The 18,712-nt window shown below is 44.1% G+C and overlaps 1 protein-coding gene across 2 annotated transcripts in view; it reads left to right on the forward strand.

Annotated features, from left to right (window-relative positions):
* The first annotated feature begins 1,294 nt into the window (after positions 1-1,294).
* The window catches only part of DDHD1 (DDHD domain containing 1), a 37,531-nt gene continuing 20,113 nt past the window's right edge, over positions 1,295-18,712 (forward strand). The window contains exons 1-5 of one of the 2 annotated variants that reach the window (XM_082058110.1): positions 1,295-2,077; positions 11,319-11,492; positions 14,423-14,524; positions 16,684-16,812; positions 18,470-18,617. In XM_082058110.1, the coding sequence (XP_081914236.1) occupies positions 1,381-2,077; positions 11,319-11,492; positions 14,423-14,524; positions 16,684-16,812; positions 18,470-18,617 (1,250 nt within the window). In that variant the 5' untranslated portion in view covers positions 1,295-1,380. The remainder of the gene's footprint in view (positions 2,078-11,318; positions 11,493-14,422; positions 14,525-16,683; positions 16,813-18,469; positions 18,618-18,712) is intronic. The other variant, XM_082058111.1, reaches the window with a different exon arrangement.

Here is an 18,712-nt window from a genome sequence, read left to right on the forward strand (position 1 = left end):
AACGTGTGTGTTGGGCCTGACGCCTGCATTCGCAGGTCAAACCTCAGTGACCCCCCCGGTAGGCTGTAGAGAGCAACACACGTATAGACTGACACCAACACTCCCATCAGACAGCAGGATGAGTGCTGGGGTTATCGAATACCTCCCCAAGGCAGCAGGATGAGTGCTGGGGGTGTCTCACACACAGACACCAATCCCCCGTGGGGCTGCAGGACATGCATTGTCTTGCTCATGGTACAAAATGTGCTTTAAGAACGTCTGTCACCCACATGAGGCCACAGTTTGTATCCACACTCAGAGAGGGTGTGCTGTCCACACTCAGAGAGGGTTGTTTGAGGACCACCTGCCATGATCACACCAAGCTGTGGTTTGCGTTTTGGGGGTGCCCATCACTCACACACCAGGCTGCAGGGTGTGTGTTGGGGTGTCTCACCCACCTGTGGTGCCACAGGTTGTGCTTCCGGGTACCCCAGCCATGTAGAGGGCCAGGGCTGTGTCATGGAATGTCACTCATGTCCACGAGGCAGCAGGTTGGGTTTTAGGGGTCTCACACACACAGGTTGTAGTTCAAGGTGCCTGTCACACCGAGAGCCACGGCTGTGTTTGGGGGTGTTTCACGTGCACGCACAGAGTTGGGGCTCTAACTGCTGGGCAACTCACACATGCACATGGGGCTGCAGGCTGTGTTTGGGGGTGTCAAACTCACCACCAGGGCTGCAGGCTGTCTTTGGGGTGTCTCGCATGCTGACAGGCTGTTTTTAGGGGTGTCTCACACACACAGGCATGGCTGTAGACTGTTTGGGGTGTCTCGCACACTGACAGACTGTATTTCGGGGTGTCTCACACACACAGGCATGGCTGTAGACTGTTTGGGGTGTCTCGCACACTGACAGGCTGTATTTCGGGGTGTCTCACACACACAGACAGGGCTATAGGCTGTTTGGGGTGTCTCGCACACTGACAGGCTGTATTTCGGGGTGTCTCACACACACAGGCAGGGCTGCGGGCTGTTTGAGGTGTCTCGCACATTGACAGGCTGGTTTTGGGGGTGTCTCACACACACAGGCAGGGCTGTAGACTCTTTGGGGTATCTCGCACACTAACAGGCTGTATTTCGGGGTGTCTCACACACACAGGCAGGGCTGTAGGCTGTTTGGGGTGTCTCGCACACTGACAGGCTGTATTTCGGGGTGCCCCCGACACCCCCCCCCCCCGCCGTCGCGCGTGCCGCCGCCCCGCCCCCGGTCGCGTCACGGCGCGCGTGACAGTGCGGCACCGCCCCCGTCCGGACGGAGCCGGCGGCGGTTGCGGCAGCGCGGGGCGGTGAGGGGGCGGCCGGGGTGAGGCGAGGCGGCACCGGCGGGCTGGGCGCGCTGCGGCATGGATTACCCCGAGCCCGGCTCGCCGCAGGGCGCTTGGGACGCGCCGGGCGAAGCCAGCGGGTACGGCGGAGGTTGCTACGAACAGCCGGCCCGCGGTGAAGAGGAAGCGGCGGCGGCGACGAGCCGCGCCGTGCAACATCCCCTCGCCCGCCCGCCCCGCCGCCCCCAGCAGCGCCCCGCACCGCCGCTCCGCGCCGCGCTCTCCACCTCCTCCTCGGAGGGGGAGCCCGAGGCGGCGGCCGCCCCGCCGCGGGAGCCCAGCCTGAGCGACGAGGCCGGCGTCGATTTCGACGAGGCCGAGTCCGACGCGTCGCTGCGCTACTCCACGGGCACGGGCGGCGAGGTGGAGGGCGCGGGGCTGGCGAGCAGCGAGAGCGGCGGCAGCGGCTTCTCCCTGGCGGCGGCCGCGCTGCCCGAGAGGAGGCGGCCGGGCGGCGGCCGGCCCCGCTATGAGGTGGTGCGGGAGCTGGGCGCCGAGGAGGTGCGCTGGTTCTACCGGGAGGACCGGAAAACCTGGAAGCCCTTCATCGGTTACGACTCGCTGCGCATCGAGCTGGCGTACCGAGCCCTGGGAGCCGGCGGCCCGGCCGAGCCGCGGGAGGGCGAGGCGGCGGCGGCGGAGCCGGTGTGTGTCCGGAGCGGGCTCTACGAGGTGGACGTGGTCAACGCGGAGAGCTACCCCGTGTACTGGAACGGTGAGTGCCGCCGTCCCTCCCGCCGGGAGCGGGGAGCTCCTCTTCCCTCCCGTGAGGAGCAGGGGGTCCCGGGGTCCTCACCCCGAAACCGTGCGGGGCGGATGGGCTGCCTCCTGCTCTCCCCAACAAGGGACGCTGGGCATCCCGTGTGTACATAGACCCCCGATGGGGACACCGGGTGGCCCATCTTGCACCCCCCCTGCCCCCAGCACACCCCCGTAGGGGTCTGAGTGCTCCCCATCACACCGGCCCGGCCAAGGAGACCGGGCGCTGCTTGTTGCCCCTGTGTGCTTGGGTATAAGGGATACAGGACAAAACCTTCTCCAGGCAGAGGGAATGCTGGTGCCCATCTGTCATACACACCTGAGCAAGGAGGGACTGGTAATTCCCCTTGCAAGGCTCAGACATGGGGGGGAATGGTGGCATGGGCATTCTGTCCTTCCAGGCACACCCGTGAGGGGAGTGTTGTGGGCATCACTCAGCATACACTTGAGAGAGGGGACATTGGACATCCCCCTCCCAACACACCTGAAGGATGAGAGGCGCTGGGTAACCCTCAACACCCATGTGGGGTCATGGGAGAAGAGTGTACTGGGCACCTCTTCACCCACTTCCAGCTGCAAAGGGAACTGAGCACCTTTTCCTCTCACCCCACTGTGCACATGCACCTGAAGGAAAGGAAGAATCTGGGCATTCACATTGGCATACAGAGTCATGGGAAAGGGAGGTCTGGGCATCTTCTAATTTCTTGACACATGCAGAAGAAAGAGGGAGGGAAGGTGACTGAGACCCTTCTTGCTTGTGCTTCCCTTTTCCTAAACAAAGGGTGAGAGAGAGTGGAGATTTGCCTTCAGCGCTCCCCTCCTTCCCCAACATGCACACCCTTCCTTCAGAAGGAGTTCGTCTGCTGCCACCCTGCTACATGCACGCTTCTCATCCCTCTCCTTTGGTGAGGAATGGTGGAAGAGGAGGTTAATACCTGGCTTCCTCTCTGCTACCCTTGTCCTCTCCACCAGGAAAGTCTTGATATTGTGCTTCGTCTTCCCTTTCCCCACCACCTGTCCACTGGGAGGGGGCATGAAATGGGACGTCTCCCCCTTTTTATTGGAGGGGATGCAACAGGCATCTTGGATACATGCACAGTCCTTACTTCTTACCCTTCCAAGAATGGAGAATTTGCTTCACCCCCTGAACTTCAAAGTGAGGTGGTGATGTACCCTGTCTCCCACCCTTCCCTTTGCATTTATTTGTACTTTGCTGGATGAGAGAGGACCTTGGGGAACAGAGATGAAAGACAAGCAGACACCTCAGCTATTCCACCCCTTCCCATGGTCTCAATGGATAATTGGGCATCTGCTCTCCTGGAGCAGACAGAACACTGCTCACCCTCTGTCCCTGAGGACTTGCTTTCCACCTGCATTCCTTCAAGGGCAATATTATGGTGTAGAGTGAGAGGTGCAGAGTGGCTCAGCAAGACACTGTCCTGGCGTGAACCTCGGAGACGTGCGTAGGCAGGTTTTTCTCATCCCCTCTGCCTATTTTTGAGGCTCAGGTGGGAGTCGCCGAGGAGCAGCAGAACCATTTCAGAGCAGCAAATATGAAGACTGGGGCCTTTGGTGGTTTCCCCTCTTTCTCAGCATCTTTACGAGAGGGAGAGCCATAAATCACAATACCAGGTGGTACAATTCACTTGTGGTGTGACAATTTGTCTTTCAAGTTGTTGCCCCTGCGAACAGACACTCAGCTCAAAGAGCGAGCAGAGGTCTTGGTCCACAACTGTTTTGAGTTAAAGAGGAGCCCGGGCCCAGCTCTGTGAGCAGAAAGCAGAGGTGGTTCTCCCTGTCACCACCCTGAAGCCTCTGCTACTGCTACTTGATGCATCTGCCACATGGTTACCAGGAGGAGATGGATGCAACTCACCCCGGGGATGCGGAAACTGCTGCCATCCCTCTTGTCACTGTGCTGCAGGGAGAGAGGAGAGCAAGCGGAGCTGTCAGGTGAGGCAGGATTGCTCCCGATGATGGGAGCGTGAGGCTGTACTCATCAGCAGCTTAAAGGTTTAATTTCTTGACCCTGTGCTTTGTCCATTTGGGAAGCTGATTCAGTCTCGTTAAGCCTGAGGAGCAGATGCTTCGCCATACGCTGTGCAGAGATGATTTCTGATGCTTGGAAGGAGAGATTCCCAGAGGTTAGCACCAGAAGCTGTGCTAGGCAGGGGAGAAATAAACTCATGCTCCTGAGAAGAATAATGACAGGGATGTTTTCTAGTCCTCAGAAAGCTGATTAAGGAGAGTGCTCAAGTCTTTTCTTATTAGCAGGTCCGCTGCTTCACAATACTAAGATGAACTTTTGGTGTTCTGGTCGAACTCCTCCTTCGCTTGCACACGCATTGCTTCTGTTCCCTGTGTACATGAACACTCTTGCTTTTTTTCCAGTTCTTTCCTCCCAGCTGCTGCATCCAGACCTGAGAAGACAGCAAGGTCAGATCCCGAGGCTTCAGTGTCATCTGTGCTTTTGAAGGCCTGGGTATAGCTGTTATTCCCAAATTATTCCCATTTGATAGTGTTCATGTCATTTTTGAATCCAAAAGGTAGCTACTACATCAGTTTGCTATAGTGTGGGAGGGAGCAGGTGGTGGCAAAGCAGATCTCACAGTAGCGAAGCCCATGAGTAAGGGAGGAGAATTTCGCTTTCTGATTGCACAAGTGCGAAGTGTGATGAGTACAGCTGACTTAAAACATGCTGAGGTGCACGTTAAATAGCACAGAAACTGCTATCTGGTTTTGCTGATTCACGTTTTTGGTTCAGAGCAAAAGTCAAAAGCTTTTTTCTTTGTTCTTGCCTGTTTTGTTGTTCTTTTTCACGTATCAGCTGCGCTTCAGGGAAGGCTGTTATCTGACAGATACAATACTGAATGTGCTGAAAGGTCTTCAGATGTGGCATCATAATGACAGGGAAATGTTGATTGTAGCTTGGCATGTGCTGAAATATTTTTTCAATCCACATCTTCAGACGTCTTAAGCTCATCTCAGGTTTCGTTTGTAACATCAGCAATATCAGACTGAGTTACAATTTGAGCAGATTAATTACTGAGAATTTTATCCTTACCTTGTGACCTCTGGGATTTATTTAATTAGTATTGCAGAACTAGCTAAGATGGCACAAGCAGACTAAAATGATTGGTGTAGGCTTCCAGATAAGTTAATAAATTGGAGCTGGGCTGCTTCTTGTCTTCTGTGGACATAACAAGGAGTGATATTTTATTCAAGGGTCTTCCGTTTGAATCTTCTGAGATTATCCAGCCCTTTTCTGCCCTCCCAGTTGAAGAGGGCTACTTTACAACCATTTTTCTATCAAGTTACCCAGTCTAGTTTTCAAAGTCCTGGGTGAGTCTGTTGAATCTGCAGCCTGTGGACTTCTGGGTGACTCTCCTGTTCCTTGGCTTGCGTGTTTGTCCCATGCAACTATTGCCCTGGCTTGTTTTTGCTTTTCCTTTGCTTACTTTGATGGTTACATTTTCAAGTTGCTTGTATTTAGTTCTTGAAGAGTTTTCTTATAAATCAGTCCACTTTCAGTCTCCAGGTGGTTGTCATCACAGAATGGTTTGGGTTGGAAGGGACATTCCAAGCTCCCCCAGTGCCCCCCCTGCCATGAGCAGGGACATCTTCACCAGCTCAGGTTGCTCAGAGCCCCGTCCAGCCTGGCCTGGGATGTCTCCAGGGATGGTTCATCCACCTCTCTGGCCAACCTGGGCCAGGCTCTCACCACCCTCATATTAAAAGATTTCTTCATCCCAGCATGTTCTCCAGTTTGAATTCTGACTGTTAGGGGACACTCATCATCTAAGCTAAAGTCTATCTCGCAATGATAGCTTTCAGAGTTGAAGTAGGGCTTTTGTAAAATCTGGTGGTGTGTGGAGAGAAGCAACAACAAAGATACGTATTTCTACAGCCATTTGGGGAATCATGGAGCACTGTCTTTTAGGGAAGGTTAAAATACTCCACTTCCAAACACAGGTTTGGTAAGAGTGGCTTTTTAATTTATTCTTTAACATGTATGTTTTTGTACCTAATGATTGCAGAAGTCCATTAAGTAAAATACCTGTTGCTGTATTTAAAAAGTCATTTGTTTACTGTGACAGTTACTGAGTGAAGGTGTAAGATCTGCTGAACTGATATAAGAGATATTTTACTGACCTTAGCCTGGAAATACCCTGTGAATACAGAGTGGACCACTGGGTGTTCACTTTAAACTTTGTATGCTCAGACTGCAATTGGGCAGCTTTTAAAAACTATTTCAGCTGCCTTTAAACTTGGACTGAAAGGAGCATCCAAGGGCCTCTGTTTTCTTTGGTAAGCTCTCTGTGAGCTGATTTGTAAAGTGGAAGAAGAGGCAGCCGTGAGCATCTTGTGACACAAGCTTCTGCCCTTGAGCTTTTGCAGAATGAAGGCCTCAAAGTCACCTTCAGCTTGTGCAGACATGCTCATGCACTGCAAATGGTTTGCAACTGTAATAATAAGGAAATGAAATTTAAGGAACAGAAATTACTGCTCTGAAAAGCAGGAATCTGAAATTACTACACTGAAAAACATCTCGAGCTGAATGCGTTTTATGAGCTTGTGTTTCATGTCCAACCTCTTGGCTTTGCGCTTGGAGAGCTGGGAAATTTGGATTGTCAGTTCAGCAAAACACAAGCTTTAATTTAAATTTCTGAGCCTTTGATATTATATTAACAATTCACCCACAAATAAGATCTAAAAGGTTATTGCTGTCTTGAAACTGATGAGAAACTCCAGGACTTTACCATCAAGCCATCTGAACAGGACCTCAGCTTTGAAGCAATGAAACAGAAGTTTACTCAATCTTGCTCTATTATAATTGGTTATGTCTGTCTTTCGGGTAGTATTTCCAAAACAGATCTCCTTTTGACTACTTAATTAAGCTCTGTTTGTTAACCTTTAGTTAGTATTTCTATATCATCTTGGTTTTGCCACAGCTTTCTTAGTTCTGAATCAAAGAAGGTAAAATAATGTGAGCTGTGCAACATTTAAATTTAGGTATATACTGTTTCAACCAACGTGGTGGCAGGAGACAGATTCTAACATAGGTGTAGGAGTACAAGAAGAAAAATGAAGGTAAATTCTGCACAGTTATTACTTTTCATACTGTGTCTTGATGGATTACAATACTTTTTCATGCAATTTGTGTTCACTGAGGTCTCCTGAGACCTCAATGGATGCGATCATGCAATTTAAATGTATTCACAAGAGAGGGGTAGTTGGGCTGTATATATATATATATGTAAAGTTACTGCATCTGTGTATGTTGCATACAATATTTTAACATCTTTTTTGTTCTTCAGTGGATTTAGGTGACTGTCATAATACAAATTGTTCATGTTCTTGTTCCTTCACATTAGCACTTGTATTCTTTTATTTTTTGGATTTTCAGGGGAAAAAAAAATAACTTTTTTTTGTAAAAATAACTAAGTCCTCTGGTACAGTCTAGATCTCTTTAACTATTTTCCTCTAAAGGGTAAAATATGTGTGACTAAAGAAAATAAAGTGCCTTTCATCGGCTTGTAATCCCTGCCATTCAGATTTCTTTAGAAATCATTGTATAAATAAACCATGTAAGTGTATAACCAGCCAAATACATTGGTATATTTCTACTTGAAGCATTGCCAACTGCAGATTATGTGGCGTAAGACTTAAGGCAGTGAAGAAATCAGGGCAAATCCTGTCCTAGGGATCAAGATTTTAGGGACAAAGATAAAGAACACTTCATTTTATAGATTTGGAATTCTCTATTGGCAATAAAAAAAAAAGTTAAATTATGACATCATGTAAATATGTGTGTTTAATTCTCTCATAAAAAATAACTGAAAGAATGTAGTCTGAGCTTTCTGAAATCATCTGAATATCCGAGACGTGAATGAATTTATTGAAGGTAGAGTAAGTGAAATTGGGTGCTGAAATGGCAATTTTATTTGATGGCTTTTTAACAGTGATCACTGTAGTAGATTACATCGAGTTCTCTGGATGAATCACAGAGAAATACTGAAATAACAGCACCTGTCCAAGATCAAACAAAGGCATCGTGTTTCTGAAGAGGTGCCTTTACTGTGTTCTGCAGTCAAAAGGTTATACTGAAAAATCTCTTGTGTTGCAATCACCTCATTTCCCCACCAAATCCAGAGTATTCCATGTAATTCTTAATACCTTTAATATACCCCTTTTGCTTCTTGACTAACATGCCGCTTGCGTTTGCTGGTGGCTTTTAGGATCAGTAGGTTATAATGATCATGATTTGAGTTAAACTGTGACCTGGACTGAAATCCAGCCTAATATATAACATTATAGCCACTGTTGTTCGCTTTCCAAAACACAGATGTTAAGGAGAAGTTCCCCCCCCCTTTTATTTTAATGCTTTATGTTTAGAATTTTAGAAATACGTAGGTGGAAATTCTCATGTGAAAACCTTGAAGCCCTTCAAAACTGAAAAAGACGTGTCTTGTGTTCGTTTGATTTGGAGTACAAAATAGTATTCATATGGTTATTATTTAAAAAAAAGAAATCTTGTTATGGATTCCATGAATGGAACCTCATCAGAATGCTTAGTTGAGAATTAAGGAATTGCTTACAGATTTTCCCAGTAAGGATTAACATCTGACGTAGTCGTGTCATTGCTTCAGCAACAATGGGATCCTTTATCTGCGCTCGCGTATTATGTGCATTTCATTTTTTTCCCTACAGACAGTGCTTTGTTTGTAAGGGCAGCCTCGCTGGATCTGTGTGTATTAGCTCTACTAAAAAGAGCAGAGATCTGGCAGGTGTAAAATGGAATACAGTGAAGGTGAAGACAAGTTCATGATGAGAAGCTACTGTGTGCGGTGACAGCTAACATTGCTGTAGTTAATTTTCATTTTGTGGAAACTAAATACTCGCGTTTCACACTTCATTGATGGGATGCAGGCTCCAAAATGAGTTTAAGTTTTCATAGACAATTGAATTTTCTCTCATTTGTAGTGACAATGTCAGTTTGAAGCCTCTCAGACCTTTTTGTTCTTCTGATAACATTGGGATTCATTTTCGTTAAATAACCTTGCCTTTTGAACACCTCAACCTCTGGATTCATCTGGTGCAGCATCCAAAACATTAGAAATTCAGTGTACAACAATTGGCTCATGTTTGGAGTTGCTATTTTAGCTGTGCAAACAAAAGATGAATGGCAGAACCAGGTCCTGTGCTACTTCTGTCTGTGTTTTGGTCAGGCCAACACGACCAGAGTTGTTAATAGTGTTAAGAGATTATTGTCGTTTCTAGTACTGTTGAAACAGTGTTTTCCTGTGAATCTGTTATGGGAAAGGTTTCAGAATTGGCTTTGGAATGTTTTGTGTGTTGTTTGCTCTGTGGGGAGATCATTGCAAGGAGATTTTCCTTTTCCTTTCATAGCTGGTAGGTGCAGCGGTCTGAGGGATGAAGAATTCAGAGCAGTTAGAGGTTCCACGTACATTATGGAGGTGCTTGCAATTCTCTGTTACATTCTCATCTGCAAGCGGTTAGTGTGAAAGATACTCCTGGTGTATCCTGGTGCCCACGGGCATAACGAGCAGATGGAAGCAGATGCTTTGGTGACCTGTGCATGTGGCTGTGCCAACAGAGCAGTGTGGCCAGGCTAAAAACCACTGCCCTTGGCTGGGTCACCTCGTCCAGCTGCATTTGTACCGGTCTGGTGACAGATCAGATAGAATCACAGAATCCCAGGTTGGAAGGGACCTCGAGGATCACAGAATCACAGAACCGACTGGGTTGGAAAAGACCTCAGAGATCATCGAGTCCAACCCTTGGTCCAACTCTAGTCCATTTACTAGATCATGGCACTAAGTGCCATGTCCAGTCTCAGTTTAAAAACCTCCAGGGACGGCGAGTCCAGCACCTCCCTGGGCAGCCATTCCAATGCCTGACCACTCTCTCTGTAAAGAATTGCTTTCTAATATCCAGCCTAAATTTCCCGTGGCAGAGTTTAAGCCCATATCATATCATCTGGTCAAGCCTTTCTTGGCAAAGCACGGTTGAGACAAGCTGCCTCAGCACCCTGTAGAGCTGATCTTCAAAGAATCCACCACTTCTCTTGGAGATTATTCCAATGCCCAATTGTTCTCACGTGAAAAATCTCAGGAGTAACTTGTCCGCATTGCCCCTCATCTTTTCCATGTGACTCCTGGTAAAAACAGAATCTCCATCTTCTTTGTAGCCACGCTTTAAATACTGGAACATGGTGAGATAGGTCCCTTCCTTGGCTCAGTAACTCTGAAATATCCACGCTCTCTATTGTTCCTTGTTTGTTTTTTACCTCATTTTCCTTTTCTGTTTCTTTGCATCTATTGTTTCTTTTTCAAGCTCTCCTTACCAGGTATTTTCCCACCTTCCAGGCAGGAACACATCTTTGAGTAGTAAAGCCTATTCTTTTTCTCCCATCTCCTTTTTCAAGTCTCTCCTTTTGTGGTTGAGTTCTTAGCTGCTTTGGGGAACTAAACAAATGCTGGGCACCCAACTTTCTCATTTGGAGCACTGAAACTGAAACCAGAATGGCAATGACCAAAAACAGCCCACGGTGAAAGACTGATTTTATTAAAAAAAACCCCATCTTTTAAAAATCACCTGTAATGCTAATTGAGTGTTAATTTGGGCTATTGCTATTCCCAAAGGAAACAAGGCTCCCTGCAGCATGGGAGTCAGTGGGTTTGTATCTCCTCATTCTGCACCCTCTTGGTAACTTTGAAACCAGTGGTTGTTATCAGTCAAATTTCATATAGGAGCATGAGTTCCTAATTTTTTGAAAATACAAGGCACCTGGGTAGAGAGGAGTCTATCCCAGTAACGCTGGCCTGTTGTTTGAACTTAAGGCTTAGTAAATTTTGCTGAATCTGTGTCTTTCTGTCCGTCCTTCACATCCTCACGCGCATTCTGAAAACTTGGCCTCGTTAGCTCAGCTGGTTTTGGGTTCACACCAGTTTCACTGCTCATTTCAGCCCAACGGGAAGAGGCGGTGGTGTTTGTGGAGGCATCTGTGGTTACCTTGTATGGGGTCCCAGCAGCGGGAGTGCAACTTTTTCATCAAATCCCAGAGAGAATTCCCTTCCCCACTTACCTGCTCTGTCAGTTTGTGATTTGTTGCATTTAAAAAAAAACCAAACAAACAAAAACCACAACCAAAACCCTCTTGTTTGATTTTTCAGAAACAGAAAAGATCCCGGTTATGCGTGGCCAGTGGTTTATTGATGGGACGTGGCAACCTCTGGAAGAGGAGGAAAGTAACCTGATAGAACAGGAGCACCTCAAATGCTTCAAAGGCCAGCAGCTGCAGGAGAGCTTTGATGTGGAAGTATCAAAACCTGTTGATGGGAAGGAGGGTAAGATTGTTTAGATCACTGTTTTTATAGTATGTTCTCTGGAAAGTTGGAGTCTGTTTTTCTTAAGTTTACAAGTGTCACCTGTGATGGTTTTCCATCCTGCGTAGTGGGGAACATTGTTATAGGCATCAGTTTGCTCTTCCATTTTTCAGTGCATCTTGATGCTGTAGGATTTCCTGCCACAGCACATTTGATGAACGCCTTAAAAATTATATTAGCGGATAAACTTCTTGTTCCCATTTTGGTTTGTGTTTCATATCTTTTAATTGTGTTCAAAATCTTGCTTCAAACTGAAATCTCTTGATGGGACAAGAAGAGCCAGTGTCCAAATGCAAAGTGGCTATTAGCTCTCTGGCCAGCATTCCTAATTCAGCCTAATTCCTAATTCAGTATCAGTTTTACAGATCGCATTTCGTTTTCCGTCCTATTTCAGCCTCTGATTTTTATTAGAGTAGATTTCGGCTATAGTAAATCTTGAGCATTCATTGTGTTATGGAGGCCCTTATATATTAATGAGCAGGCTGAGGACGTTCTGTAACTGGTTTTGGGAATCTCAGACAAATGCAATTAATGTTTTTAAGAACAGACTTCTGAAATTGCTGATCTATTATTTGACGTACGCTGTTGAATTAGTTAATTAGGGTCAGTGTAGCACAGCAAATGTTCAGTATTTTTGGCTTTCACACTTTGCTTCTATTTGCTGCTTGTCACTTGATAAGCTTCCACAAACCAAGAGCTCCACAGCTGCCTGGTACATGGTAAATCAAAGTTCAAAGGAAATGTCATACACTGGTCCCCAGTATAAATCATATCCTCTGGCAGCCTCAGATTTGCTATCTCTGCTTTAACAATACTTCATTAGCTGTTAGTATCATAAATATAGTTGAATACCTATCATCTGGTGCTCCATCATCTTTTTCAGGAATGTTGATTTAATTAGGATGAAGTGAAGCTGAAAGCTTAATATATGCGATAGCAGGATAGGAATAGACATAGTTCATTGTATTTGCACAGAGAGATGCTCAAAATTCAGCTGGAAATCACCTGAGCAACCTGATCCAAACGTGAAATTGGACCCAACTTAGAAGTTGATCCTGCTCAGTGTAGAGGATTGGAGCAGAGGAGCCCCAGCAGTCCCTTTGACAGAAATTATCCTGTGGTCAAGTCTATGATTCTGTGATAGATGATAAGAAACGTAGAAAAAAAATCCTGAGTCAGAATCAGCATGAATTTTTTTAATGCATTGATTTTGAAATGACATAAGTTTATTGATTTTTCTTATGGAGTCTCAGCATGTGGTTAGATGCCACAAAATCTATAAAAATTGCGTTTGGAATAGTTTGTTTTGCCTTAGATTTCAAAGAAAATTTTTTCTGTTCATCACCAGCTTATATTAACAATGAATTTTTATCACAGCTGGCCAAGTTATCCTTTAGATGGGGAAGCCAGATTCACATGATAGAATCAGAGTCATGCAGATCAGAGGGATCTCTGGAGATTATTTAGTCCAACCTTCTCGCTCAAAGCTGCAGAGACAATGAGAGAAGGTTGCTCAGGATGTTCCAGTGGGGTTTCAAATACCTCCAGCAATGAAGGCTCCACAACGTCTTTGGGCAATCTCTTTCAGTATTGGACCAGCCTGACCATACAGAAGACTTTATTCTCATACTTTACTTGAATTTCCTGTGTATATTCTTCTTGAGTTGCCACAGCCAGTAAACTGTTCTGTAAATAAAATTATTCCATTAAGTTCCAAGTGCAGTAGCTATAAGCCTAATTTTCCTCTCTAGAAAACTGATGTGCAACAGTAATATACTTAATTTGCATCTGTATTGAGGCATCTGCTGGCGGAGCTGTTAGCTGAGGGGGTGAAGGCGGTCCTGGACCAGCATCGCTGTGGCGCTCAAAGCCCTTGCCACAAGCATGGAATATCACTTTTTATACTGTCATAAGTGTGGATTATAGAGTATTAATAATTCCTGGTGTTTGTCAGGGAAGACGTCATTATGTTGCATTTCTCCCTGCTCTCCAGCAGACTAACTGATTTCAGTTAATTGCAGCTTAATGACTTGGTGCATTCAGAAGCCAGGCTGGAGCCTTGTGATTTCTCACTGGATTTAAACACTATATCAGGTTTTTGAGGCTAAAGCATTTTGAAATTAAGATGGTTTATATGAGTGAGGGCCCACAGAGCAGTAACACAGAACTCGTAGATTTGCAGGACCTCTCTTCCAGCCTTGCTTAGGAACCTCCATCATAACAGAATGAACAGTCAATATAATTCTGTTGTGTAAGTGCCAAGAGCAGCTTCTCCCCATTCACATAACCTCACCTGCTCCTTAGCAACAGCTTTCACTTACCTTAATATTTCTTCCATAACCACACAGCACCAATATGTAAGTCCCTGAAAAAAAGAATCTTTTGAATTGCTGTGCAATATTTCAGTATCCTCATGAGGAATGAAATAAGAAGATTGAAAGTCTAATAAAAGTTATGGACTTCTCCCCCTCTATGGGGAAAATAATAGAGCTATGCTTGAAATTGAGTTTGGTTTTGTTTTTCCAAAATGTTCGGTGTGCAGTTAGGAAGGGTTACTGTGTTCTACCCTATACAAACAGAGCGTTTGTGCTTTTGTACGAGTAAATGCGAAGGCATTTAGTGAGTGTGATTACACTGTGTTCCAGCTGTCATTTACTAATGCCTTTAGCTTTGTTGTGATGTCCTAACTGTTTATAAAGAGTGAAGAAAATGAATTTGGCTAATGTGACCTGACACTTTTGCTACAAACCCAGTTTTTTAAGTGTATATACTTTTTCAGTAAATATGCCAACTTTTTCTTATTTTTTTTCTAAAAATGGTAATACTAATGAATAAAAAAATGACACCCCTTTTAAAAATTTTACTTTGAAGCTCAGTGTTTTTACTTTTAGTTCTCTACTACCTCCCTCCTTTCTCCCTCCCTTCTTTGTTCAAATGGAGAGGATATAAGGAGAATTCAGATGCTGCAGGTCTTAAGCGCAAGCGTTCCCAAGGTACAGTAATTGTAGATTTCTTTTTTTTGTAGTACTCCTAGTTTAGGAAAATTAAATTTATTAAATTCTAGTTTGCTTGTATCAGTTAAATGTGTTAGATTTACATGCTTCAGTTTCTTGAGCTGTACTCACGCCATTTCCTTCCAAAGAGAAGCAAAAAGCATCGTAGATCTTAGAAGAAAAGTAGAAGTGTTGTGAATCTGAGAGAAAAGTAGACGCTAACAGTATTGTGCTGTAATCTTTATTATAAATGTGACTGTGAAAACTGTAAACATTTGTTTCTTACACTCTTTATATGTGGTTTGGCTTTTTCAATAAACTAAAAGCAACTTTTTTTAGAAGCACCCCAGACCTGGTATAAGATGAATTATGTCAGAGAAGGAAAGGAAGGTTTATACTAGATAATGTTTTGGTTTATATTTTTAAATAATGCACACATCTTTAATTTTATGTTGTGAATTATTTTTACTTTGGCTTTTTTTGTAAGTACTGGAATGACATGAGACTTTGGACGCACCGTATAAAAAGGACAAGCTGTATAGATTATGTGATAAAGACTGCTGGGTTGCAGGAAGCAACTTTGGACTTGCTAGCAGCTGATGTGCAAATTTGTTTCTGCAAGTGGGAGTAGATCTTAGAGGAGCCATTAATGATTGCAGAAGGCTCAAAAGTCCTTGTCACTGATATTCCTCTGCCACCGTTAAAGCCAGTAGTGATTAAACTTCTACTGACTTCAGTGACCGTGGAACCAGATTTCTGAAAGCTGCACCCTCAATTTGAAATTTAAATGCACATGGGTGGTTTGGAGTTATTCTTGTCACACCCTTAGCTCCTGGGGATAAAGTGTAAGGATTTATTTTGACATGCATAAATGTTTGCCTTTTGACTTCTTTCAGTTATATTTTTCTATAATTGGGTCCAAATGAAAATGCCTGAAATCAAAATGTTTACTATTAAACTTTTTCCTGCTTCTTCTCACACGTGGAACTGAATTCTGTTAAAGGCAAATAAGCATAACTACTGTCTGGAGCAATAAGAAAATACTTCTGCCTTTTGTTTTGTGTTCGTAATTTTGAAATTATTTTGTATATTTTTTCCAGATCATGCTCAGTTGTGCTAATGAATATGCATGAATTAAAAAATTAAGAGTAGGTGCTTGCAGAACAAATAGTGACACTAATGAATGAAGAGGTGGTGAAGTGCGTTATTAAAATGACAGCAATGTGAAACAGCCCAGTTTAATTAAGAGGAATAGCCTTTTTAATGGCTTTGCGTTTGTTTTTAAATAAATTAAAAACAGGTTTTAAAATCTACAGCTGTATTTTGGGTTTACATACCAGAACTTCAGAGTTTAAGGAAGAACAATAGCAGCCAAATGATGCTCTCAGCCGCGTGTGCTCAAGCAATCTCTAAGCCTTAGATGAGACATTCTGACTTGCATTAAACTGTGCCTGCTGTGCTTAATCCTGACAATAGGATAGCGTGTCATGAGGTTGGTCCTAGAGCTCAATCGGTTTCAAATGTGGAAAACACAATAACTACACAAAAAAAACCCACTAGAGCTCTTAGTGGCTTTTGGACGAGTGAGATTCTGTTCCATGCCAGAAATTACTCATTCAGAGGCTTTCTCATTGAGCTGCGTTTCCATCTCCTAGATGTTTCTGAAAGGATAGAAATGCCACGGAGCCTTCTAGTAATGGAGCCTTGAAAGCCTCTGTGTTACTGCAGTGGACAGTCAAAAATGGGTTCTCACTGCTCATACACAGGAAAGAAAAGACAGGGGTGAAATTGTTCTTTTTCTAGTGAAAATAGTGCATGGGGCAGCTACCTGGTCATCATCCAGTATTTTGGATGCGTTGCCCTGCCTCCCCCTGGTTTTTGTTTTCAGCTAAGGGAATATTTTGAAAGCCTACCATCGTAAAATGAGGGTGGGAGGAAAAGGATGTGAAATGTCCTCAGAGGTGCTTTCCAAACAGCTGCTTGTCCTGCTGAGATAAATCCTAAATGTAAAAACTTTTCAAGGTAAGAAGTAATAGATTTAGTTATAATGGAGCTCTAGATTTTTAACCTGTATGTAAATTACTCTTTTCTCTCTCTGTTCAGAGACTTCTTTTTTCCTCTTACCCATCTACATTAGATGTCGTTCCTTTTTACTGCAGCTATTCATAGTCTAAAGTTGAGTCGCAACCATGTGGACTGGCACAGTGTGGATGAAGTTTATCTTTACAGTGATGCAACAACATCTAAAATTGCAAGAACTGTTACACAAAAGTTGGGATTTTCCAAAGGTAATATTTCTCAGAGTTTGTAAAGAATATTGTAAATACCGGCATTTTAAGTTTGTTACTTTAATGCTAGAAGTAGATTTCAAGGTTAAAGTTTTAATGTGTGATTAACCCACTTCGGCCATTGCAGTTTTCACAGAGAAGTATATTAGGATCCTTAGAATAGTCTGACTTATTTTTATTACGTATTTTATGATTATTTTGGATGCAGCAGTTAGCATTACCTAATACGTATATGAAAATATTACAGCAGCAGTCTAGTGTCTGCAATATAAGAATTACAGTTCCCTTTGCAACCTTGACTTCACCGCTGTGTACCTGCATACTGTGATTCATTGCTTAAATACATGATCATACCTTTCCCTCTCACCAGCTCCTGTTTTTTTCAGTTTGTTAAACAGACGTGTGAAGGGAGACAAGGGGTGTAGCGCTTAGAAATTGTTTACAGCAGGAATCCAGGCTCATTGAAGCCCAAAACTACCAGTCGTAAAGCCAGCGAGGCTGAGATGGTTGGGAGAGAGGATGGTCCCTCTCAAGGAAACGGCAGATTATTGCCAACCTAGGACATTGGAACTTGTCATGGTGCTCCTGTGCACTGCTGTACAACTAGAAAAACAAGAACATACACATTTGTTTTGTTCCTTGGTCTCTCATGTGGTAGGTTTGGCTTTAATCTCCGTGCCTCTGTCCTGTAATTAATGCCCTCTTACCCACAGGGCTCTTGGGTAGATACTTAATTAATGTTTGCCGAGAATTAATATAATTCAGTGCTTCAGTTCCAGAAGAAATGAAGTATTCTGTATCGAGAATATTATTTGGATAGTGTGTAATAAATAATAAGTAAGATGTGCCCTAAACAACTTGTGGGGGGAAATATCCAACAGAGGCCCACTTGAGAAACAAAACCTGTCCTGTGTAAAAACTACCCTTAGTGTTTTTGTAGTGTTTTCCTCTTTAAAAACAAAGCAATTTGGGATTCCTGTGTAATGCTGTGGTCCTGTCTGTGGGTCTGTCACTAGAGGGGGATGCAGACACGCCATGACAGTGGGTTTGGCAGTGAGAGAACACCCAGATTTGCCCTGGGTAATTGATTTTTGGCCCAGTCACTGAACTAGAGAACAACTGGGGAAATTGGAGTTTGGATCAGCTTGAAATAAAATACAGGTTTTCCCCACCAAAAGGAAAAATTGGAAAGCTTTGCAGCCAGCTCTCTTAATTGGGTCAGAGAGTGACAACACTTGTCAGTTATGTGGCCAGATCATTTCCATGATTCTTCGAGACTGTGGGAGTAAGGTGGAGATAGGAGGAAGTTTAATGATTGAGGCACACAGAGGGAGGGTATTGTGTTGTAAAAGTGGATGGACAATTGTACAACTGTTTTCTAAAAAGTTATTTTTCAAAACGTTTCTGAAATTAGTTATCTTTACAGTGGAAATGGCCTGTTAGTACATTGATTGATACAATTAATAGCACCTAGTTGCTCAAATCTCTCGGGGGATTAAAATCGCAGATATTAAAAAATACATGCTATTCCCTTTATACATAACCTTATTTTCAAAATACTTTATTGGTCTTAAAAAAAGCCAAGTTCGTGTCAACATATAAGACCGTTTTGCACTTCAGAGAATGTAACTGACCTAGGATAATGTTTTCTCTACAGCTTCAAGTAGTGGGACGAGGCTACATAGAGGCTACGTAGAAGAAGCCACGTTAGAAGACAAACCACCGCAAACTAGTCACATTGTGTTTGTCGTGCATGGTATTGGGCAGAAAATGGACCAAGGAAGGATCATCAAAAATACAGCTATGTGAGTGCTTTGTAATATTTGCCATACCAACTCAAGCCTGGATATGAGGCTGACTTTATAAATGAAAACAGACCCTTTGGTTTAAGCTGTATGTT

This window comes from Streptopelia decaocto (genome assembly GCF_964273445.1).
Source record: "Streptopelia decaocto genome assembly, chromosome: 7".
Classification (NCBI taxonomy): Eukaryota; Metazoa; Chordata; class Aves; order Columbiformes; family Columbidae; genus Streptopelia; species Streptopelia decaocto.